The 24356-nt window shown below is 36.6% G+C and overlaps 4 protein-coding genes and 1 long non-coding RNA gene across 15 annotated transcripts; 2 read left to right on the top strand and 3 right to left on the bottom strand.

The window, feature by feature from the left end:
* Window positions 1–448: 448 nt before the first annotated feature.
* Window positions 449–3630, top strand: LOC140797119 (uncharacterized). The gene has a single exon (XM_073150382.1). It carries the CDS (start codon window positions 507–509, stop codon window positions 3276–3278), a length of 2772 nt encoding a protein of 923 aa, XP_073006483.1. The 5' UTR covers window positions 449–506; the 3' UTR covers window positions 3279–3630.
* Window positions 3631–4159: 529 nt separating this feature from the next.
* Window positions 4160–7598, top strand: LOC140797857 (NEDD8-conjugating enzyme Ubc12-like). 2 transcript variants are annotated; one of them, XM_073151539.1, is made up of 6 exons: window positions 4160–4383; window positions 4836–4948; window positions 6102–6210; window positions 6457–6535; window positions 6642–6758; window positions 7186–7598. In XM_073151539.1, the coding sequence occupies exons 2-6, from the start codon at window positions 4840–4842 to the stop codon at window positions 7321–7323; spliced, it is 552 nt and encodes a 183-aa protein (XP_073007640.1). In that variant the 5' UTR covers window positions 4160–4383; window positions 4836–4839; the 3' UTR covers window positions 7324–7598. The 2 variants fall into 2 exon arrangements, with proteins under 2 accessions (XP_073007640.1, XP_073007641.1); XM_073151540.1 differs by lacking the exon at window positions 4160–4383 and having other exon boundaries at window positions 4694–4948.
* A 1559-nt stretch (window positions 7599–9157) lies between these two features.
* Window positions 9158–13729, bottom strand: LOC140797385 (transcription factor-like protein DPB). Of its 8 annotated transcripts, none has more exons than XM_073150774.1 (12): window positions 13573–13691; window positions 12698–12783; window positions 12510–12607; window positions 12330–12397; window positions 12057–12100; window positions 11270–11329; window positions 11029–11169; window positions 10817–10885; window positions 10581–10676; window positions 9856–9891; window positions 9699–9769; window positions 9158–9525 (listed from the first exon to the last, which is right to left on the bottom strand). In XM_073150774.1, exons 3-12 carry the CDS (start codon window positions 12548–12550, stop codon window positions 9459–9461), a joined length of 693 nt encoding a protein of 230 aa, XP_073006875.1. In that variant the 5' UTR covers window positions 12551–12607; window positions 12698–12783; window positions 13573–13691; the 3' UTR covers window positions 9158–9458. The 8 variants fall into 8 exon arrangements, with proteins under 8 accessions (XP_073006875.1, XP_073006877.1, XP_073006879.1 ...); XM_073150776.1 differs by having other exon boundaries at window positions 12330–12394; XM_073150778.1 differs by lacking the exon at window positions 9856–9891 and having other exon boundaries at window positions 13573–13729.
* Window positions 13730–14416: 687 nt separating this feature from the next.
* Window positions 14417–22200, bottom strand: LOC140797384 (uncharacterized). Of its 3 annotated transcripts, none has more exons than XM_073150770.1 (17): window positions 21989–22199; window positions 21822–21885; window positions 21089–21197; window positions 20638–20700; window positions 20164–20264; window positions 19851–19917; window positions 19677–19748; window positions 19218–19379; window positions 18290–18363; window positions 18109–18221; window positions 17184–17291; window positions 16834–16931; window positions 16262–16399; window positions 15939–15986; window positions 15080–15194; window positions 14796–14893; window positions 14417–14689 (listed from the first exon to the last, which is right to left on the bottom strand). In XM_073150770.1, exons 1-17 carry the CDS (start codon window positions 22065–22067, stop codon window positions 14603–14605), a joined length of 1596 nt encoding a protein of 531 aa, XP_073006871.1. In that variant the 5' UTR covers window positions 22068–22199; the 3' UTR covers window positions 14417–14602. The 3 variants fall into 3 exon arrangements, with proteins under 3 accessions (XP_073006871.1, XP_073006872.1, XP_073006873.1); XM_073150771.1 differs by having other exon boundaries at window positions 18109–18206; window positions 21989–22198; XM_073150772.1 differs by lacking the exons at window positions 14417–14689; window positions 14796–14893 and adding an exon at window positions 15266–15358 and having other exon boundaries at window positions 15081–15194; window positions 21989–22200.
* A 1555-nt stretch (window positions 22201–23755) lies between these two features.
* On the bottom strand, window positions 23756–24204 carry LOC140797386 (uncharacterized). The gene is made up of 2 exons (XR_012110633.1): window positions 24015–24204; window positions 23756–23916 (listed from the first exon to the last, which is right to left on the bottom strand). It is a non-coding gene; the product is annotated as an uncharacterized lncRNA (long non-coding RNA).
* Window positions 24205–24356: the final 152 nt, after the last annotated feature.

Below are 24356 nucleotides of genomic sequence, written 5' to 3'. Positions count from 1 at the left end.
AACTTGTCTAAATGTAGAATATTAATGTCATGATAATTTTTTTAGTTATTAAAGATAAAATGCATGGTTTAAATTAATTAATAGTTATAATAAAGGCATAACATAAAAATATTTTAAGATTATAATATAATACATGAATAATATGTGTGTGTTTTTGTTATTAGATAGTGGAGTTCTATGAAATAATTAGACTTCCGTAAAGTGACTTTCTTGTAAGAGTTAAAAAAAAAACTAATTTTGGTAAATAAGAAAGTGTTTTCTTTAATTTATTTTCTATAATTAAATATTAAAACTAGAAACGTTTATAAAAGTGATTTTTTTTCCCATTTTCTCACCTACCGACCTGCCGGTAACTAAACAGTAAACACTGCTGATAGTGGCTGGCACGTAAATAATTCGAAAATTGAGGACGTTCTCTTCCCCTGCTTTTAATTCCCGTTGGCTGCTACGATCTCTCCGATCCTCTCTCCTCTCTCTCTCTCGCGCGAGACGCCGATCCCTCAACTATGGCGTCGCCTCCTCCGCCGCTCTCCAACAAATCTAGGTTTAGGGTCTCCCTCTGTCCATATCTTCTCCTCCTAGTCCTCTTCTTCCCCTCCTCCGCCTCCTCCTCCAAGATCTCCTATGCCGACCACTGCACCGCCGCCGCCGCCGCCGTCCCGCAATCGGACGCCTCCGTTGACAAATTCTCTACCTTTACACTGTCCACCGGGTACTTCTCCGGTGCAGATTCCCTCTTCGGCCCGGACGCCGGTTTCAGCGTCCCGTTCCCCAGATCCTTCTCCTTCCTCCCCCGATCCATCCATTGGACGCAAACCCCCGGCGTACTCAAGATCGCCGGGACCCTATTTCTACGCGGCGGAGGTGGCGCCTTCTGGACCACCCACCGCAACCTCACCGAGAATCGTTCTCTGCTTCACCGTGTCCGGCCTCGGATTCCGCACTCCTTCTCCCGGAGGGCAAAGGCCACCTTCGAGCTAGATGGATTCTGGTCGGAGTCTAGTGGATTTCTTTGTATGGTGGGGAATGGCGTCGGGCGATCCAAGCAAGGTAGCTCCGTTGATCTCGCAGCTGTTTTTAAGCTCAATTACAAAAAAAATTTCGAACTTTCTACTAGTTTCATCAGTGGGAGTTTGATGAGCTTGGATGCTCCTGGTAGTTCGAATCACTTTGATAAAATCTCGGTTTTGGCCTACGCTGAGGGGAATTATGAGTACACGCAGATCGCCCGAGCCGAGAGTTCTTGTTCTCGTGTAGGTGGTTTGGAAGAATCGCGAGGGTTTGGATCTAGTTTTTCTTGTTCTCGCCTGCAGAGTGTATTGGAAGGTGGGTTTAGATTGGAGGGTGGGAAGAATTGTTCAGATGGACATTGTGTTCCAGCAAGAGGGAGTCTTGGGTTTAACCAGCATTTTATGTCATTGAATCAGGTCCATTGTACTGACGATGGGAAGATACATATGTATGTAGTGTTCTCCAATTGGACTAGTTTCCAATATCATAGCTTTGTGGTTGCGAAGAATGCACTAGTTGGTGAAGGGGTTTGGGACAAGGAGAACAGCCGGCTTTGTCTTGTTGCTTGTAATGTGCTGATTTCTAAGGATACTCCTGTTAATTTATCTGTTGGTAATTGTCCATTTGGGATGAGCTTTTGGTTGCCAGCCGTCTGGTCAATTAGGAGTAGGAGCATTGCTGTTGGCCGTATTTGGAGCGAGCCGCGTAAGGGTGGCCCAGATAACTTCAGCATGCTTTCATTTCAGAGCACTGGAAGAAATAGGGATGATCTTTCTGGTTTGAAATACAACTACACCAAGATGGATGTAGTGAGAATGTCCTGTGTGATGGATGATTTGCATAACAAAAGGAAAGAGAGATACCCTGATGGGAGTTCATTTGTAGATTTGAAATTTGGTTTTTCTGTGACAAATGCTGAGGGAAAAAGTGCCCGGGGATATGCAGCCCCAGTTACAATTGGCGATGTATTTTCTAGTGGATCATTCATGTCGGACAGAGTGCTTCCATTCTCCAAGCCTACATCAACAGAAATGAGCCACAGCCTTCTGAATGTAAGCTATAAAATAAGCTACACCTCTCCCGCTGCATCCTTAAATCTGAATGAAGAAACAGAAATCTTGGCAGAAGGAATATATAACACTCGAACAGGTTCACTTTGCTTGGTAGGTTGCCGACCTGTGGATTTCCTGGATGTTGCAAAGCAAGCAGAAGTTAATGATTCTATGGACTGTCAAGTTCTTATTAATGTCCAGTTTGCTCCCTTGAATGGGAAGACCAGAGAGCATCTAAGAGGTGCAATTAGGAGTACACGAGACAGGTCGGACCCTCTTTTCCTTGATCCACTGGAGATTACTTCATATGGTATTTACACAGCACAAGCAGCTGCGTCAATCTGGAGAATGGATTTAGAGATCACCATGGTTCTGATCTCTTTGACATTATCCTGCATCTTCATTGGCTTGCAGCTCTTCCATGTGAAGAAGAATCCGGAAATTATTCCTTCCATATCTGTTACAATGCTTGTTATTCTGTCTTTGGGTTACATGATACCTTTAGTATTGAACTTTGAAGCTCTGTTCTTCATTGGGCGTAGCAGGCAAAATGTTTTGTCTTGGACTGGTGGATGGCTTGAGGTGAACGAGGTTCTAGTGAGGGTCATGACAATGGTGGCCTTCTTATTGCAATTTCGGCTTCTTCAGATTGCATGGACTGCAAGATCAGTAGATGAGGGAAAAAGAGCCATGTGGGTTACTGAAAAGAAGGCTCTCTTTATTTGTGCACCTTTGTATGTTGTTGGGGGCCTAATTGCCTTGTTAATTCACATGAAATCTAATCAAGCTGCACAGCAAAGACCATATTTAGTCTCTGTGCACCGACATACTCTATGGGAGGATTTGATATCTTATGCTGGCTTGATACTTGATGGGTTCTTGCTCCCTCAAGTTATCTTCAACGTATTCTCAGATTCCAAAGATAAGGTCCTGGCCCCTTCCTTTTATGTTGGCAGCTCTCTCGTGCGGGCACTACCTCATGTGTATGATGCTTATAGAGCTCAAAGCTATATACCTGGTGTGAAGTCATCTTATATCTATGCTAGTCCTCATGATGATTTCTTTACTCTTGCATGGGATATCATTATTCCTTTTGGAGGATTACTTCTTTCAGTGATCATATGTTTGCAGCAGAGTCTTGGTGGTGCTTGTTTCCTGCTTCTGAAGCACAAAAAGTCGATAGAATATGAGATGGTTCCTGTTGCTAGCTCATAGCATATGCGAGTATTACGGTTCAACAAAGTTTCCTTTACATGTAAATCATCATTCAGATTGAAAAGGGGATCTGATTAGAAGAAAAAGAAATCTGGTGCTTCAATTTTGTACCTTGGTATTTTCACAATCAAATCTAATGTGGTTATTGCCAGAATTGTGTTTCTCTGCAACAATAGATGAACATTCAGATGGACAAATTCTTCTGCTACTATGTATTTCTGCGCATTCCTATCTTCAGTTCAGTGGTTATCTATATGCTAATATCTTTGTGTACAAAAACTATTCTCTCTCTGTCTTTTGTATCCATAGTCCAAATGGAAATTGATTGATTACTGCTACATTTCGCCACAAATATGTAACCGGTTCTTGAATCTTGACATAATAAACAATTTGATCATAGCACTGAGCTACATATGAGCATATCTCCTTTGTATGTACTCACCACTTGTGAGCATATCTGGATTGATCTTAAGATATCATAGCACGGACTTTGGATTTGCCCAATTTTATACACACTATAACAAGATGCTTTAATGCTTTGGAAAAGGAGAAAGGATGATGCTCCACTGATAACCTTGCGTTGCATTCCTTACAGACGACCCCCACTCATATATTCTTTACCAGGATCTTTCTATGGTTCCTGTGGGAAAAATAAATGCACATAAAGTTGCTATTAGTTTTATATATATATGTAACAAATAGTGATTGCAATAGAATAAAGTTTGAAAATTCCCCTAATCTTTTGTTTTTTTAATTTTAAAAGCTAAAAGATTGATTCTAGTCAAAATTAGAATATATTGATCGCGTTCCTTCCAATTGAATCAGAAATCAGAATAGGGCTTTTGGTAATATACCCAAGTGTAGGAGTCCAACTGCAAAATATTAAAGAAAAAGAAAAGGGTTGTTCTACGATAATACTAAAATGTAGGGGTTCATATACAAAGGCAATTCTCATATTAAAAAAGCGGTCATGTCAATTGTCAAATATCCCACGAAATAATTGCCCACATCACCCGATTCGTCTCCCTTCCGCTTCTTCTCGTCCAAGCTCCGATCGCTCCCTTCTCTCCCCGGCAAACTTTTCCGGCGATATCCGTGCCTTTTGGTGCATCTCTCTCTCTCTCTCTCTCTCTCTCTCTCTTCACCCTTCAGGCGAATTCCATCATCTAGTCGAGGACGACCTAACCCTGACCCTAATCCTTGCATCGCTGGAGCTTACGCTGATGAGTTCATATCTAGGAATTGTTTATTCAAGTTGATTTTGTTGTGGTTCTGAGACTTACTTCTTTCTAATTGTTGGATTTGGAGTTCCGATGATTTGGTTAATGATTGCTGCTTGTAGTAGCGCTTTTCGAGAAACGGATTGGGTTTAGTAAGAAAATTTGTTGAATCTGTGAGTTTTCTTGATCTATACTAGGATTGGGACTTCTCCTGAGAAGGGCAACTCCACACGATCCGAGTGAATTAAATTCATCCTAGGATGAAAGCGTTGTGATATGCCTATACTTTCTTATACAAGGTTGTATTTTTATTATGGTATTTGCCTTCTATTTGCAGAACAATGATAAATCTATTTAAAATAAAGGGACAGAAAAGGGAAGATGCAGCAAATCCCAATGGAAGGTCTTCGGTTAAGAAGCAGAGTGCAGGGGAATTACGTCTTCATAAAGGTTTGTTGCATTGAAGGTCTTTTATATATGTATCTACTTTAATTTCTTATTGCTTGAGCTACCTTTCTTATTATCAATTTGTTTATACTTGTTGGAGAAATTTGTCAAGTGGAGTGGAATCAAATTATAAATTTGGGTTGATGAGGCAAGATGCTTGTAGCTTTTTTTAAGATATTATTTTTTTCACTAAATTACGGATGAACTCTTGGTAATTTTATCTCCAACAGTCGTGCAACACTATTCTTTAAACAAAAAAACTCTTTTTTATGAATGATTCGTTTTATATTATTTTAAGAAAATACCCTACAATACTTAGTTGCAAGTTTATTCCAGGGAGTGCTTTCTTTATTCATTGGTTAGATAGAAGCTCTCTTGGGTATAGCATGTTGGTTGAAATGGCACTAACAATAAAGGTCAGGTGGTCCAAGTGGTTGCTTAATGTATTATTGGCTACATCCATTGCAAACTTAGTTCAGCAAGACATGGATAAATAATAGATGAGGGAAAGATATATTTAGAATACGGGACATATAAGCCAATGGAGTTGTCAAAGTATGCTACACAGTGTGTCAGCATGGAGTGATCCATTTTAAGCAGAAATTTCAAGAGAGGCATGAAAAGGTATAGAGATATTTTCCCCAGATGCTTTGGTTGAGTAAAGATGCCATGGTCTCTAGTTAGTTTTAAAAGGTTGCACAAATGATAGTTGAAAATGCAAAATGATTCATAGAGTTGTTCCCACTCCCCTCTTATGAATGAGTGTTCTGGTTTTGGTTGATCTTTAAGCTAACGGGGTATCGGTTGCATGGTCATGCAATTTTCCTGCATTCACCTTCCACAGTTTCTCATGATTCACATTCTTATGCTGCAGCCCCATTCACTGTAATTTCTTTATTTTTAGCTTGAATAATTATATGTAGAAAGTGTTATGCAACTTTTGGGCTCTTTTTTTCTGTCAGTTGCATTTCATGGGATTACAATGGGGATAAGAACTTTAACATTTTGCACGTACAACTTATTTGTTCAAATTCAGAGTTGCAAGTTTCTTTTAACTTCTGCAAGCGCCTATTTCATCATCTGATATTTCACCTTCTTTTAGAGTATGAAGAGTTTAAGACAATTTACCTGATTATCCGTTATCCATAATTTACAGATATCAGTGAGCTTAACTTACCTAACACCATTTCCATTTCTTTCCCCAATGGGAAGGATGATCTGATGAACTTTGAAATCTGCATTCGCCCTGATGAAGGATATTACCAGTAAGTAATGTTTTGCCAGTTGCTAGCCATTTTTCAATTCCATCTAGGAATACTAGGATTTCTTTCGTGTTGATTTATAATATGTTTCAATGTAACCCGAGAATATTACTCTCTGTATGTCTATATAGCTGTTATGTGTGAAGCTTTTTTTAATATTCAGGATTTTGTTTCATTCTTTCCAAAGTTGTATTTCCTGATCCATAACATCTTGTTTGAATCTTACGTGTCTTATCCCTTGTCGGTCAGAGGTGGTGCATTTATTTTTACCTTCCAAGTGTCTCCTTCTTATCCTCATGAGCCACCAAAGGTCAAGTGCAAGACGAAGGTATAACTGGATTTTGCTAAATGTCAGTCGTTCTTCTTCTTTCCAAAGATGCTTGTTATTTGTTGAAACTTTTTTATTCTATGAACTGAAATATATATTTACTCAGGTTTATCACCCTAATATCGACTTGGAAGGAAATGTCTGCCTGAACATTCTGCGTGAAGATTGGAAGCCTGTTCTCAATATTAACACAATCATCTACGGCTTGAATCTCCTTTTTCTGGTATTTCTAATCTTCTTATTTATTGTAAAGCTTTAATCCTTTTAGAAGATAATAACCGCCTCTGAATTTAGTTGCATGTTTATTTTCTTCATGGTTGTATAATTACTCATGAATTTGTTTTAGATCCAAGTTGATTGACGAATTAAATTTTATCAGTTTATGAGTTTTGGAAGTGTCAACCATGATGAAGACTTTCTTGTAAACCCTTGGAAAAATAGAAGTGTGGTTAAAGATATTGTTTACATCATCAAAGTAAATTAAGAGAGGATTTATGTCGGACTGAACTATCTGGAACTTCTGTGTAGTACCCACCCTTGTCTCTGCATGTAGACATCAGTCACTCATCAGAATCATTTGTTCATTCACTTTATTTTTATGATGAAATTTTCTCTCTATTTAAACTTTTTTTTTGGTTTTCTATCTGCAGCAACCGAATGACGAGGATCCCTTGAACCATGATGCAGCTGCAGTTCTTCGGGACAATCCTAAGATGTTTGAGACTAATGTGAGAAGGGCGATGGCTGGAGGATACGTGGGTCAAACCTACTTCTCTCGATGCATGTAATGGTGCTAGGTGCTAACTGATCGGAGTGTGTATATTGTTCTTTGACGTCATTGTTGGCCCCAAGCTTTTTACTGTTACAGAATATTGCAAGACTTCAGTACTACTATTTACTATATCGCAATGTGTGAATAACTCTTAGCCATGTAACAGTCCAAGAGAGAATGGGTTTTCATGGTACTTTATGAGTGAAACGTGTGCTGGCTTGATGCTTTAGTGTACCTCACGTGTAAACTGGCGAAGTAGATTTTCTATGTCCATAATCCATGTTTTTTTAACTTGTCCAAGGAAAAAAGAGATCTTATTACATTTTGTGTGTGTGTGTGTGTGTGTGTGTGTTGAGAAACCCAGATATATTATTGAAGAAGACGGGAGAAGATGGGGAAGGATCAAAGGAGAGAGGATTCTAGAGGAGGGGAAAGGGAGTGGAATACAAAGTGAGGAGGGAGGAGAAGCCCAGATCTCCGAGAGGGGAAATGTGGAGCCCAGTAATCACTAGAGGAGGCCAAAGAGCGAGTAGGCGGAATAAAGTCCTTTCTCCAAAAGGACTGATAGGCAACGAACGAAGGACGAGGGCCGGCAGGGACGAAAGGCCTAATGGATAAAGAAGAGAATCCTGAAAATGCTTGATGAGAAGAAAATGGTCAAGCGATTACAGTTCCTCTCAATAAAGAGGGTAGGGCAACGGTCCCGACGTTGAGAGCAGTGAGCAGTCAGTCATAATAACAAACAAAAAAGAAGAAAAAACCTTGACCTTATATAGGAGGGGGAGTGTGATCTTCAAAAGAATAAATGGTATGGTAGCCCAGCCCACAAGGAAGGAGCCCTGGAACAGCAAACCACCAGAATAGGCTAGAAGGGAAAAGGAGAGCCTTGGCCTTTAAGGCACTGACCTCTTCGATCTGAACCGCAATGGTGACGAGCAGGAGCCACCGGTGCAGGGGAGAGTTACCTATCCTGCTATACACCCTACACGGCTACAAGCCAAAAGTTGATCAAGTTGACCCTTCTCCGGATGGAGGAGACAGCAACCAAGAACGGACCAAAGAGACCGTATCACCGGCCAGGATAGTTCTCTATGTCATCGACTGAGATGTGTGAGACTATGTCTATGCGCCATTATTGATGCTTTTAATTTTATGCATAACGTCAGTCGTCGTGCCATCCATCTCCTGGAAACTATTTTACCGCCAAGAAAATAAGCTCAGGGAGTTCTTCTTGTCTGCGACTGACAGTTTCAGATTCACCGCTTCGAGTTCATCTGTCCCGAAGATAGTGAAACTCTAATGAGATTGATTAATTTAAGAAATAGTACAAATAACACCCTATATTACAAATAAAATCCTCTCTTTATCTATTGGATGAAAACTAAAAGAACAAACCATGCTCTCAATAATTTTTATTTTATTCTGAAACACAATCCTTATTTCATAATAAAAGCTAAACATCATAATAACCTTATTTTAAAATAAAAATATTATTAATTAAAAGTACATCTTATACTACTCTAACTCTATTACTAATTTATCTTTAATATATATCGCATCAACATACTATAGAGAGTATTCATAATAATTTCATAAAAACCAAAATATATTTTCCTCTTTTTTTATTTTATATTATATTAAAAATAATTAGTACATTCTTATTTCAGATTATAAATAAATATAAAAATAATTATTCCTACAATAAAATTCTTATTTTTTAAAATAATAAAAAGAATATCTGTTCTAGAATTGATTTTATTACTAATGTAAATGAGACCTTATGCTACAACACTGAAGCGAGCAGACACCTGAAGCGTATAAACAAGAACAAGAAATTCAGAGTAAAAGTGTAAATAAGAGTACCACCCTTCAATAGCAATCGTTTGCAAAAAGTATAGTCAGTTAATATGTACATTTTGGCTATTGACATGTACTCATGTAGGACTACCTACTTGTTCCATCTTTAACTATATAGTCTATGTACCAAAATGCAGGTAAAACCTGACTACTAAGATGAAACAACATGGTATTGCCTATGTCAATAACTACAATTAATAAGTTTGGAGTTCTATGATGAAGAAGGTGGCTATGCTACTGCGAATTTGGTCAGGATCCATATCTGAACAGTCTACTGAACTTTGGGTTGCATGCTCAGTTCTTTTGCTCCACCCGCATTGCCTTGAGGATGGAAGCATCATCATGCAAGGTGAATGGCGCTCTGGCAAAACAAGACACATTAGAAAAAATTAAAAGAGGGTAACTAAGAGTTGCCTCAACTCTAAGCTTAAAAACAGAAGAAAAAAAAAAGTACTGCATGGATGAGGTTCCGCAACTCTTAACGAATAGATGATACAAGTATGTGTTAACAATAAAAGGTGCAGAGTGCAATACCCATTGAAGTCAAAAAGAACGAATTGCATGTCCTCTGAAATCTCAATCTCCACTGTTGCCTTGGGACTAGTCTGCTCCAAGAGAAGTTACATCAATGAAAATGACTAGTAAGAAGATATTAAGTCAAAAAATGTCAGCTGTTATTAAAGATGAATACCTTTGCAGCTGCCATGTTATGAGAGCTTAAACAGATCTTTTCCAGATTAGGCAAGATAGTCAGGACGCAAATGTTTGGCAAATACATCAAAGTAGCATCAATTGCAATTTGCAAATAAGATGTTCATTAATATACAGGAAATCACCTTTACATGAAAAGGTATGCCACTCTACTGGAAGGCTACAAGATCCACTCATAGTAGTCCATTCAAGATACAATTACTTTATCAATCAAAAAGTGTGACCTAGTCCATGAAGCTCCCGCCATGCAAATTGCATATAAGGACTAAAGCATGGGTTAATTTGGAAAATCATACAAATACCGATTCAACTATTCCTAAATCAATTGTCAACGCTCTTCTAACTTGTATTCATCAAAGATCACCCGCGCAAAAGTATTTCATAAATCCTAATAAATCAAAACGCACCAAAGAAAGAACTTAAACATAAAGGGAAATAATCATCAGGAATAATTCATGCAAAATGGATACTGTTCATGCTGAACTTGACTAAAATTAACAATAAACGGTTCGATCAGAGTTCCATAATCTGCATTTCCTTGAAAAGAAAGAATCTGCTAATAATTTAAATAACTGGACATGTGCCAAACCAGTCATGAGAGAGGAAGCTAACCATTAACTGGAAAACATGAAGAAGCAATTGTACTAGGCAGAGGGAAAAACATTTACAGCATTACTACAGTATATGAGAATAAAGAGTACATACTTTGACCAACAAAAATGGTAGTGCGACACCTTCAGAAATATTCGCTGACTTCTGCAATTTCTGGTTGCGTGACATAAGTTTCTGGAGGTCTACTAACTTGAAGAAACAAAAAGTAACACAAGTATCACTCACTAGGCAAAGATGAGCAACCACACCAGGTGACCACCAATTCATTGAAAGAACGTTGATATCAAGTAAAACTAGCACGAGCATATGACTAAATTGCTAGAGCTTACTTGATCCCCTACTTCTTGTAGGAAAGCTGTCTTTTTTTGGATTCTGCTCAAAAGATCCAAGCGAATTTCCTATAAAATGTAAAACAAAACTAAAAACTAACATATATGTTCCTTGTCAGGGTTGTATCATGAGCATATTATAGATTAGTAAACCATAGCACTTGATCGACGTTCAATTCTGATATATTTTCATTTTATCCAATAGAACTCACCTCCAACTTCTTTATCTGTTCAGCCCTGGTAGAAGGAAATCCTATCCACTTTATCTCCTTTTTGTCTTTCTCAATAACATCAATTGCCAGGAGAACATTAAAAGCGTCGTACACCCTCCGCCGGATGTTTTTCTCATCAAACTACTCAAATAGAAATAATTTGACAATGCCACCTGTAAACATTTCTTTGCGCATGTCTGTGTGTATTTAATTAAGCTGAAATTGATGGTACAGAACAAACCTCTATATCTTCACCCTTATTCACCAGGGATGGCAGTTCAGCTAGAATTTCGTCTGCAACCTGGGATATGCACCTTAAAAATTAGAATAATTAAAAGATAGATTAAATTAAGAAAAATGATAAAAAGGAGAAGGTACTGCGCTCTTTATTCGAATTAATTTACCTTGAGAGTTACTGCTAGTTAAAGTAAGACTTTTTTCCTTTTGATCCATATTAATATAACAGCTAAGGGGCTAAGGGCCTTGAGTTCAAACTGCTATCTTGCATTAAGCCAGTATCCTAACAAAATTTAAACATTTAAAAACACAAACTTCGGACTCCATGACAAATGACTATGGTAGGATTATGTGAGAGCAAGAAGTAGGCATTGTCAAACAAGTGTGTGATCACCAAAAACATCAGATATATGTTTATGGTACACTGCTCAGAGTTTCAAAATCCGCTTGATGTTTTATATGGTTTTCACGGAAAAAATATTTCTCATAATAAACACATAAAATTTTTGTAGCATTCACTAGTGAATGTTTTCTAAATTAAGGAGATGTTTAAGTAGCAGAATCTTGTGTCATTAGACTCAATGCCCTGTTTGTATATTGAAGTTAGCATATCCAATTAGAAAGGCCTATGCTTCAACATCCGCATCTTTTTCATAATAAAAACAAAATATAGAAGTGAAAAAAAGGAGTGATATTCATTGCTCGAGCTATTATAAGGAATATCAACCAGAAAAGGAAAGAAAAAGGAAGAAACATGAAAGAGAAAAGCATTATTAGACAGCACAGATTACCTCATTATATGTTGTTCTTCCTTTGGCCTCGACCTTCTTACAAACTGAAAGACAAAACAAGATACAGTTCGTGCAGAAAGACAATATATAATTTCAATAGGAAATTGTTTTTATACTAATGATATATCCTCCACAAAGCATACTACAACAACTGAGATCATGCAACTTCCATACAGGTATCATTATGGGTGGTAACATAATATTGTTTAACCCATAAGTATAAGCTGACTCTAAGTTCAAAAATGTCAAGAAACATTGAGTCAACTACCTTACCTATTGTACTGTACTGACGAAGACCCCAGCCCATGATTCTTGGTTTCTTCTTTTCTCCCATGGCACTGCTTATAAAGGTGCAATCAGAGGAGGCAAAGATCAATTAATAAATAAGTAAATAACCTCTTTAAAGGCTCACGAGAAAAATTAAAAGAAAATATGGAATGCCAAACTGCTCACCAATCAGAAGATTGGAACTTGGCATCTTCCTGAACATACATGTAATTAAACGTCAATATATTATCCCAAGCTGATGTCGCTGCTTCGCCACTCTTTTCCTATGAACATGTACATTAGCAAGGCATCAGAAATCAGTTTTAAGTATTTCACACACAAAATTGCCCTTTGAATTATATATATTGTTTAACCTAAACAAAGAACATCAATCAAGGATCATTGCCCGAGTTTCTTCAGATATCAAAAACACATAAAATCATCTGGAAAAATCTGCAAACTGCAATCCACAAACACAAGTAAGTGAAATAAACAAGGAGAAAAAGATAAGCATGCATAATATTACAACTTCTGGTGCATCCATAAATTAGCTAGTTAAATGAAAGGATTAACCAGCACCTCATTAAGAATTTGTTCAAGTGATCCTCGTCAACATCACCACTTAGATTGTGTTTGACTACAATTCATTTATCTTCTCATAGTTAACTAACTGACTGGCATGCATGATTACCGTCGGATTTTACCTCCTCAGATTCTTATGATTACCATCGGATTTTACCACCTCAGATTCTTTTCCTATTTCTTTGCTACTTAATAGCCGCAATAGACATTTTTATCCTACCAAACGTTCCGCACTCACCTTGATTATTTCGTACCAGTTAAGCTTATTTATTTATTCCAATTAAACGAAAAGATCAAACGTGAACCCATCAAATTAGCCTTACAGCAACATAGTCCAGTCAGATGTATCTCATCAAAAATTCTGCTCAAATCGCAAGTAGGCTTCAAAATAATTCATCTTGAATAATGACGAGTTGCAGAAAACAAAAGGAAGTGCCGCAAGTGTCGTGATCGCGTTAACATCAAACAGATATCACTATCAAGAAGTGCCACAGAAGCGCAAGAACAATCAAAGCTACGAATTAACTTCAAAACACCAGAGGAAGACAAATGGAGCAAACGCTTCGAAATCGCGTATGAATCTAAAGGATCTCTCGTCTAAAAACGAAGAGAACTACTTATCTTAACTCTGCTAAGAAAATAACAAGCGAAAAATTCGAAGTAAAACCTGAAGGAGACGAGAGCTAGGGTTTCTTCGGAGAAGTTTACGCGAGAGAGAGAGAGAGAGAGAGAGAGAGAGAGAGAGAGCGAGCGATCGGGGAGGTAAAGGAGGACGACACGAAAGAGACTAAAGAGAGGGAAAGGAACTTTAATTAACTTGTACCAGGGACGTACATCACCACCGTCCATTCTAGCCAATGGATAGATTAAACGGGTTCGGAGTCTCTCCGGTGCATCGGGAAAAGCAAACCCGTCTCTAGTTCCACGTGGCAGGCGCAAGCACCGTTGTTTCGGCGAACGAACGAATCAGAGAGGGTCCCAACTCGACTAGCTCATTAACTTCGATTGCACTACGGCCTACGGGGCCACAAGGCAAGTTTCTATTGGATTATGGATAGTAGATTGCAACTATATTCGTTTGACTCTGTTTAAATTTTTTAGGATTTGAATCATATACCGACCGGTACCTAGACCAACAACATCTAGGCATCTAGTCCATTCTGATATCGACTTATTTCATATTCGATTTAGGTCAATATTTAAGTTACAATTGAGTTGTATTGCTCAAGTTTCAACATAGGGTGCAACCAAACTAAAAGGATCAGCGTTGACATAATAACTAAAGAGAGACTCATATGTATCGAAATTTGAATTTCTATAGAATCAGGTCAGCTGAGACACTATACAAGTTCCATTTTTCTTTGGGAAAAAGAAAATCATAGAATGCAACCATGTTGAAATACCAATGCTCAATACCCAAACAATTTCGTTGAATCACTCTGCGCAATTTTCTTTTTCTAAACAAGAAGATACCACTATAGATAAATAATTGACTTGCTACACAACGACAATGACAAGGTATCAGAGCTTTTAATTAAATAAACTTGTTAATCCAGCATCAACAGCAAATATATTCTGGAGGTTTAACAAAATCCATGTCAATTTTTTCTCAGCAGAGTAATAAACTACATAGCTTCTAATTCCTATTCTGCCTAGGGATAGAAATTAACGTTAATCGTGAAATTATTTGGACCAGCTCAAAATCTCTCAGCAGTGATGACAAGAGGCTGGGCTTCAATATGCTTCTTGGTAAGGTAAGGCCCCCTCTTGATGGCTTCCTGCAACTGATAAGTGTGGCTAGTGTCATTGTCTCAATCATCTTCACATTATATAGATTCTACCTCTAATTCCACCAAATTTTGCTATGTGCACCTTGATTGCTAAACATACCTTTCCTGCAATTCCAGCAATACTAGCATCATGAAGCAATGGTGAAGATGATAAGGACTTGCTAATTGCCACGCAACACACATGCCGGGCATCCATACCTAGAAATTGCAAAATTAGTTATAGCACATATTGAGTTAATCATAAAATATTACAACAGTCAATGTTCCACCGGTGCGCCACAAATAATCATAAGAAATGAAACATTTTCAACAGAAGTACTTCACATTTTACAGGACGAGTTGTGAACAAGTGATCAACTGTACTATGAAGAAGAATAAGCGAACCATTCTTTGTAGTCTCAGCATGTGGATTAGTCACCACAGAAATAATATCCTGCTTTGAACAAACTTCCATCAAACACCACTGGCGAACCACCAATCCAGCTATCAATCTATAACCCTGCGAACATTTACAATAAATAAATAAATATATATAGGGTTTTTTGTACACACACCATTCAAAATTCTCACCTCTAAAATTGATATTTGTATGGTATCCGGTATCCCTCAAGCATGGTTTTTGCATGCACATCCTTTAAAATCCTTATATTTTGCGTGAATACCCTTAAAGTTAAATAGCTGGTAAATTTTAAACAATTTAAATATAAAAAAATAAAATATCTTTATTCTAGCTTTCAAGTATTTTCTTAGTTATTCTCTTAAAAAAATATGTGTTTCTTGGTTAAGTGTCTTTTTTATTAAATTATTCAGACTTAACTTGAAAAATAATCAAGAGGATATCCATGCAAATAATATATGTTTTGAGAGATATCAACTTTAGAGGGGCAAACATCATGAAAAAAAAACTAATTGCAATTCCATACTTCTGGTGAGCTAAACATAAGAAATTGCACAGTTCCTAGACTCCATGCTGCAAGCACTGGAAAACATATTAAGGAACAACTCAAATATCAAAAAGATAAACTGTACTATAGTCAGCCAGCATCCCAAAATTCGATCAGAACATTAGAGGTTAAATGAATAAGAGATGCAGTTGCGGGATAAGAATTAAAAGTTTAAAAGTGACTTGAAATAATAGTAAGCATAGCAATAAGGTCGCAAGTTGAAACAGATATAAGATTTAAATAAAGATTAACTATTGCAAATACTTATTGAAAGGATATGTCCATTGGGAACCACTTACAGCTATTCGGATTTCTGGCTCTTGTTGCAGTATTGAGAAAAGAAGACCCTGTTAACAAAATATAAAAAATTTGAAAGCATTTAAAAGGAATACAAATGTCAAGATATGTGAACATCGCTTTCCCCACAAAAGAGGATGGAAAGGTGCTAAAGAAGGCTATAGCCCATAGAGATACCCGGTCATGCTTGAAAAGTCGTACTAATGAAGCTGACCAGCTAGACTAAAGTCAACAATTCATAGTGCAGCATGATACACTTATTTCCACAAAATAGAGAAACTTCCTGATAAAGAAAAAGAATAGAACAGTAGGGTAAGTTACTAACAGACGGAGTCAGTTTTGGACTATTGGCTGCTGTTGCATAAAACAGTTGCTTAAGGCATTCCTCTGCTTTACTGTCCAGCATCATTTTCTCTTCTGGTCGATCTACTCCACATATACTTCCAAGGGCATGTAAAGAAGCCTGAAAGAACTATGTTAGTTCTCCAGAGAAAAGTATTCTCGATGACACAGGCTCCAACATATTAATATCATCTTAATAAGTAAAATTACCAACGACAGAATATAAGAGAAACCAAAATGATAGAAGTCTTGATGAGCCATCTATTATTTGAAATTGTGTGTCAATTTTATCTTGATATTGGCACTTGTTGAATACATCATTTAGTTCAACCTGGAGAATAACATTACTACAACCTAAAGCATAACTAAAAAGTTGTTTAGCCTGTAGTTAATTTTTGAGAGCATACGAAGAGCACATAAATGAAATTCACTTGTTTGCAGCAGAAGCAGATCATGAAACAGTATATGAGGGCCAGATAAGAACGATCAGGGAATAATGAATTACTATAAAAGAATATATTTTTGGAGTAAATAAAGAAGTCACTATGTACATACCAATTGTTTACCCCTACTTTGGCGACCAAAGGCTGATTCTACAACATGGCTTGCAACCTCAAACGAACTTGTAAGTAACAGACTTGCTCCTTCAGTTGCTAGACATCAAATAACACAAACAAGAATATGAAAGCAAAATATTAACAATTTAACATCCTTTTGAGTAGTTGATCCAGGAATTCTGGAGAATATTAAATAACGTTAAAACTTAAAAGACCCAACCAAATAGCTAAATCTTCCAAGAAAAGACAGCAGCAAATATTCATGAGATTCTTCTGGCAAACCATAAGAAATGAACTCCATTGGATTTGCCTTTGAAGTTATATTAAAGGCTTTATGAGAGTACTTACTTGCTCCAATTAACCCTAGAGCTTCTAGTATGCTCTCACATTCATCTGTATTTTGACTGTCTAGCAGCTTCAGTCTTCCATCAATAGCAAACAGAAGTGTTGAAACACCTGAAAACAATTTCAGCAATTTGGTTAGCTCCTCTAGTACTAAGTTCTAGGTTTTCATAAAAGAATACCAAAATGAATATGAAAAACAAAATTCAATTGATAAAGAAAACATAACTCCAACAAGTTTTCTTTGTAAGTTATAAAAGTTCATAGTAATTGAAAAGCAAAGAGACTGAATGAGGAAAAGCCAATACAAACACACGTCACCAGTAACTAAGCTTCACCTATGATGCAAAAGAAGCATAACCAAAAAATATTGATTAAATTCACAAGCAAGGAGTCTGATCACCTTGTTGTCTGGGTGTCAACATTTTGGCATGAAATCTGAAGTGGCCATTTTATGCTGATTTTAGAAAGAACCATTTGATTTGGCATACATGACCTATAAATGCTGGCCCCAAATCTTTTAGGGAGGGAATAACTCAAAATCAAAAAGACTATCTCAAATGATGGCATACGAGAAACATACTTTGGCCAAAAAGCACCAATCCTACACAAAAAAGAAGTGAATATCTAAGCACATCTACTTTTCATCTAGTTTAAAAACTCCAGCGGTCAGGTAATTTTGATTGTTTACAGATAAGCTCGCATACATAGATCCCAAACCAAGATCCCCAGCGGAGAAAAGACGCCAATTAGTAACTTAATATAAGACATCAGATAGCACAGTGCAGCAGTTAATAACTTAATATAAGACATCAGATAGCACAGTGGATAGTAAAAATAATCAAGGAAATTATAATCCACATACCGCACTAAAAATTAATATAGCTTTCACATTGTTCACAAGTTTTTGAGTTTAAGGAACTAATCTTACTTGATTTATCAATTGTCGTGTAAGCATCGACTGAAGAAAGAAGCCTCCCACTAATCAAAGCTGCTCTTGATCGTAGAATAGTATCAACAGAGGAATTACTGAAACAAGAGTAGCTATTAAAATATAAGACGGGGTGATTAAGAATTAATAAAGCAAGCATACAGACTCATAAGCAAAGTACCTGATCATACCAATCAACAGTTGAAGCAAGGTAGTCTTCAACAGGAATCTAGAACTATAAGGAGATTCTGCCAACTAAGAAAGAGCACAAGTGTCAACCAAAAGAAAAATAACTATAGATGATTAGCTAAAATACAAGGAAACCTACTGAAAGCCTCACTACAGAGATTAGTCAACAGCCTAGTCTAAGCATGTAATTTGAGTATCCAAGTTCATTGTGCTGAAAAAAATTGATGTCAAGCAACAATTGAACCTTCTTTACCTGGACATAACGCAAACTAAGGAAATGTAATTACGAGGCTTATGGTCTCATCAGTGGTTCTGATTAGAACAGAGCAAGTTTGATCGTGCTCTAATCAAATTGTTAATGGCCAATAGGCCGAATATCAGACAATCAGACTAAGTAAGAACTGCATTTAAGAAATAACAGATCGAGTCCCATGGATATGAGAGTTGAAGAAGAAAGATATGATCTGTTTCTGCACAACAAAAATATGATGATAGTTATGAGAGAGATAATAGGATGTTAGAATCGAGAAAAGGTAGAAGAAAGAAGATAAAAGCTAGAGGAAACATAATCAATGATCTCAATAGTCTTAGTTCATCTAGATCACATAGTTTTCCAGCTAGGAACTATCAAGTCATTTGTTCCCTGAGAGCTATTAAGGTGTCCCCATATACCTATGCATAAGTTTGGACACACAAACAGAATAACATGCATTTCTCCTTCAGCAACATGTTCAGTTAATATAGTTTTTTCTTAAATTGCAAAAGTAATAAGTTGGAAATCATCAAATTCTGGGATTACACGTCTGAACTCTGAAGAATCCGGATTTATGGAACTCAAAAAGAAATGCTGTGACAATGCAATAAATAAAGATAAGAAAGCAAATGCAGAAGCCAACACTAAATATTGCTTTTCTTTCTACCTCATAGAGAAGCTCCAGAGCACTCAAAGTTGTGAGCATATCATGCCTGTCATTGATTTCAACCTCAAATAAGTTGAGCAGGTCGGAGTCATATACTGCTGTTGCAACAGAACTAGAAACAGAGAACAGCTTCACTATGAGAGCCAAAATCCGAATGCGTCCCTAGAAATCCATTGGCACATTTATAGTAGGTATTGAAGAAAGAGATGGTTACTGTTTATACAATTTGAAAATTAAGAAGTACCAATAGCAATTGGGTCTTCAAAGAACAGTGACAGGATATTAAGTACATTATTTTTTTTTTAATGTCTGTAGACTGTATACACTACCTAGACTATTAAAAAGTTAAAATAGAGGAATATGTACCTTGCAGTATTATCATCATTATTTATCAAATATTAGGAAAAGAACCTTCTGTAGTTATATAGCAAGAATTATCAAAGAAAATGCACATCATACCAGCGATGACGAATGAGCTGCCAAGTCTTTGAGTTGTTTGGACCCTTCACTAGGATCTGGAAAGACAATACCCTAAACACAAGTTGTACAAAGAAAATGAAATAAAATAAAATCCAAAGGGGTGAGGATGTGTATTCCAATTGTCTCAATGGCATAATCAATGACATTACTTACCATTCCTCCGGGAGACTGAGCAATACACTTTATGGCATTGATTGATGCTGTTGAAGTTTGTTCCTCTCTATGGCAATCAATATTATATGCAATTAGACTCTGAAAAGTTCTAGTACTAAGTGAAAAGGACAAATATTCCGCAAGTCACCTAAAGGAGATATGAGCACTACAAGTAGAGCTAAAAATATTCATCTTGCAAAAATGTGCCGGAGAGTTAAGAGAATCAACGGGCAATACAGTATTTCGTGAATAAAGAATAGAATTGTTTAAAGAAAGCAAGGATGCATGTAAAGGACATTGAGGAGGCAAATACCCATCAAGTAAGCTGTTGAGCAGTAGCGGATATATGTTGTGTCCCTCAAGAGTCTGCACAGCAGCTTTGCAATCTTCAGTGTTTTCAAGAAGATGGGACACCTGATGATCATACAAGTTGGCATGAGTCTTTTGGAGTAGAATCAACTCTACAAATGTACAAGAAATGCAACTATTGATCACATGGAGAGTTTTCTGCTGACTCAGAATATGGACTGAAATAACTTTTGGCTTATTCAGGGGAACATAATTATAGGAGAACAGTCAATCGATAAAGAAGTAAAAAAACATATTATTGTGGCATCTACAGCTGATACCGTTATTCCTTAAGTCATATGAATAACTCAAAGCATGTAAAGTTCATCTAAGAAAGAGATTGAATATATTTCCAAAATCCTTCTAAAACTATAAACAAAATCAACAAGATAATATCTGGATTTAGATTCATTTCATAAACATTATTTGATAGACGTACAGATTTACAAGCTAGGCATCTGATTGCCTGAGAGTCAGACTGCAATCCAGCTAGTATAAAGGACTGAAAGGGAAAAAGAAAGCAGAAGTTAGCGCAAAAGAGGAACTAATTATATGCACCATTATCATATAATGGGACCCTTGGAGTACACAAAGGAAAATCTTTACCAAAAGAAACTTCTCAAGGATTCAGTATTCAGCAGTTTTAGCCTTTTCTACTGAAGAGTTCAATACGGAGTTACAGTAAATAATACTAAAAATTTCAGAACTATATCTCAACTGATAATGCATAAAGTGTATTATTCCAGAGGACTCTAATGCCTGCCTAGCCTCCAAAGTAGAAGCAAAAAAATAAAAAATATGCCCTCAAATGCCCAATATATCCCATTTAACATGTTAATTGTCCATCAAATCTTCAAGAGAAAGCAATGAAGAGGATTCATGATACATACGGCGTACTTTGGAAGCAGGGATGCACCATATTTCGTACTGAATAATTTATCCAGGCATGCAACCAGTGTGTCTATTACCCCAGGTACATCAGCCTCATTTTGCAACGCACTGAAAAAACAGAAGTCATGTTACACCACAATGAAGAGTTAAGGGTTCAAGGACAAAATTTTCACATCACAATCAGCAGATTGCAAAGTCACTGTCACCCTGCAAAGAACACGTAAGAAGATAAAAACTCCTCTCAAAAACACATTAGCCCAACGCACAAAGCAACAACAAAAAAAAAAAAAGGAGCTAGCTAATCTGCCACAACCTGCAGGACATCATGAAATTGCTAAAAGAAGGCCAAAAACTTAAAAGGCATGCAACTAAGCAATATCCACAAGCAATTCTCATTTCGCTTCTACATTCAACAAAACAAATAAACAATAACCAGACCTACCAACTTCCAGATCATAAAGTATTCATGTTATATGCTCCACTTCGAGAGATGGGCACCAAGTTGCCGCAAGATAGAGACGAGATACCCTGAACTGTTCAGGTACAACGCCTCAGCTCAGCAAAGAACCAAACAGTTGACAGGCATGGCACTATGTAAACAAGAGACTACAATTTGAGTCCATTATATTGACGTTTAGACGGAAACCCCAGACGTTCAACTAAATTCCACGCTCGTGACGCCAAACAACAAGCAATGGACAAAATTAGAGAGAGGTAAGTAGATTGCACTACCTAAAGAGAACGGGAAGGGGGAAAATATCGAGGAATTCCTTCACAGTTGCATCGTTTTGCATTCCTGCAACAAAGATCGCTGCACAGATGAGCAAGAAGAAGAAGAAGAAGAAGAAAGGATCGAGATAAGACGAACGGAATTAATTGATGGGGAAAATAAGGTTTACCAGGGAAAGAAGCAAAATCCGAGGCGGCTTCAAGCATCGGAGCCAGCTCCGGCGGCGGCGGCGGCGGTGTCGCCTCCATTTCTTGGAGAGAAGGAAAGGGAAGAGTAGAAATACTACCAGGTGGCGGCTCGTAAGAAGAGTGAACAGTCTTTATATATATCGGCGAGGAGCCGATTTGATACGTGGCGATCGGAGTGGGAGAAGTTACTTTTACAAAAATAACCCAACGAAAAGAATAATTATAGAAAATATCCTTGCGGAAATGGGTGGCAAAAGTATAGCCTACTCAATAATCTAGTTTTTTAAACGGATTTAAATGTAACTTAATTAAATCCGAGTCCTAAATGAGTTAACTCTCATCATATTCATAGTTGACCCAACTTACTAACCTATTTATAACATAAAAAAATTTATTTATAATTCAGATAAATAATTTATATCATCTGATAATTAATTTCATAAATAAGTTGTATTCATGTTTATATTATTACGATAATTCAACCCAACTAGCTAGACGGTTAAAAACCCTACTTGGATTAAAATAAATAAATTAGTTGGGATTTTTATACTAATAAGATCTGATACGAAAATTTTATTTCACATAAGTGGGATTTTTTTTTTTAATTTAACATGCAGTGTGATTGTGCTAAGATGATTAAAGTGGCACATATTAGTGTATAAATATTTCCAGATTCGAATTTCAACTGCTTGAATATAATCGAGACACCATTAAATTTTTATTTTTAAAAGATAATCTATTTCATCAGCTTCTAAAAGTCTTTGTAATGTCTAATTGATTATGGTTTGAAAAGTTCAAATCAAATAATAGACAAAGTCCAGTTCTGAGGAGTTTATAGTGACCCATGGATTCTGATGTTGCTTCTAGTTCTAGGTCCTTCACCCTTGACAAAGGTGTCATATAGACCAAATATAAGTAGAAGAAGGAGGTTGTTTAGAATCCTCTTAAATTAAGGAATTTGATTGCCTTATATTATTATTATTATTATTATTATTATTATTGGGTAGAATATTCCCATGTTTTCCCCCTTACCCTACTCTTAATTCTTCAGATAACAACCAGTCATAGTATAACATTTTATACTATGTCAAATGGAGAAAGGAGAAAGTAAGAGAAGAAATTAAAAAAAAAAATAAAAAAATAAGTTAAGCTAGCATTAACATTTAGGTAAATTTGCATATGATAACCTATCTTTTAAAAAAAATTATAGTTTACATCATATATTTTTACAAATCATTGTTAGATCTATTAATTAAACTTAATTAAATATTAAATTAAATTAACAGTACTAGAAAAACTATAAATATATTATCAACTAAGTCATATAAGAGTATTTTAGTCGTTCTAAAAATAAAACATCTTTAATTAATAAAATATTCTTTTAGTATTAATTTGAATCTAATTTCTGTATATATTTATTAAATCATAGAATTCAATAACGATGATATAATTGCCGTCCACAATATAATTAAAAAATAAAATATTATCTGCAAATTTCTCTAATATTTAATATAGAATATAAGCCGCCTAAACACAAATAAAGTTAAATATATTAGCAAGTATATATACAAGGGCTAAAAGTTAGATTATTTTCTACTAACAATTAGTAAATTCTACTCTGATAACATCTATCCACATTTTCTTTTTCTCCTTCCATTGCTCTTCGCCAAGATTAACAGCAGAGAGAGAGAGAGAGAGAGAGAGAGAACAATACCACTTTTTTTCTCAACAGAATGTTAAGCTAAATCTCCACGAAAAGAAGTAAACGACCAGATGAATTAGATTCAAAGTCCCAAGTTACATTAACATCACAAAGCGTTCTTGCTCAACAAAGGGATCAATCCTGTACATATTAAGCTCTCTCCTCTTCCATGGATGCTCCTCCTACTACGCAACGCATCCAAGAAAACTGCAAACAAGAAAGCCAACCAAAATTAAACCCGAGGAGAAAACGAAAGAAAGAAAGAAACCCATCAAAGATGTACTCAAAAGAACAAAGAAGAATACCTAATCGATCGGACCCTCATCTGTTGAGATAGCATATGGAAGAAGAAGTTGACTCCATGGAGGAAGACAACGACGCTGGTGCACCCGAGGATGAACAACTCGAACATATCTTCTTCTCTCCTCCTGTGAGAGGTTTCTTTGGAGCAAATGGGAGTTGGGAAGTACTATGTAATTGAATGAATCAGGATTCAGAGTTGGTAGTGTAAACTGCTTCTCTTGGGCGGTGGGTGAATAGATAGATAAAGACTAAACAGCAACCAGCGTGCCATGACTCAGCACCCAACCCCCTCACACGGCTTTACTATTATTGCTTGCCTAATAAAAATGTATTAATGATATAGT

Source organism: Typha latifolia, chromosome 11, assembly GCF_019914945.1.
Source record: "Typha latifolia isolate L0001 chromosome 11, TyphaL0001v2, whole genome shotgun sequence".
In the NCBI taxonomy this organism is placed as follows: Eukaryota; Viridiplantae; Streptophyta; class Magnoliopsida; order Poales; family Typhaceae; genus Typha; species Typha latifolia.
Note: the sequence above shows the minus strand (reverse complement) of the source record. Positions and strands in the feature narration are given on the sequence as shown.

Coding starts and splice junctions, on each gene's coding strand:
- LOC140797119 (XM_073150382.1), top strand. CDS start 507: ATGGCGTCGCCTCCTCCGCCGCTCTCCAACAAATCTAGGTTTAGGGTC.
- LOC140797857 (XM_073151539.1), top strand. CDS start 4,840: ATGATAAATCTATTTAAAATAAAGGGACAGAAAAGGGAAGATGCAGCA. Junction 6,211..6,456: donor CCTGATGAAGGATATTACCA/GTAAGTAATGTT, acceptor CTTGTCGGTCAG/AGGTGGTGCATTTATTTTTA. Junction 6,759..7,185: donor GCTTGAATCTCCTTTTTCTG/GTATTTCTAATC, acceptor TTCTATCTGCAG/CAACCGAATGACGAGGATCC.
- LOC140797385 (XM_073150774.1), bottom strand. CDS start 12,550: ATGTATGTTCAGGAAGATGCCAAGTTCCAATCTTCTGATTG. Junction 9,770..9,855: donor ATAACATGGCAGCTGCAAAG/GTATTCATCTTT, acceptor CTCTTGGAGCAG/ACTAGTCCCAAGGCAACAGT. Junction 9,526..9,698: donor GTTCTTTTTGACTTCAATGG/GTATTGCACTCT, acceptor TTGTTTTGCCAG/AGCGCCATTCACCTTGCATG.
- LOC140797384 (XM_073150770.1), bottom strand. CDS start 22,067: ATGGAGGCGACACCGCCGCCGCCGCCGCCGGAGCTGGCTCCGATGCTT. Junction 21,198..21,821: donor CCCCTTCCCGTTCTCTTTAG/GTAGTGCAATCT, acceptor CTGTTTTTTCAG/TGCGTTGCAAAATGAGGCTG. Junction 18,364..19,217: donor CTCTGGAGCTTCTCTATGAG/GTAGAAAGAAAA, acceptor GCTCTTTCTTAG/TTGGCAGAATCTCCTTATAG.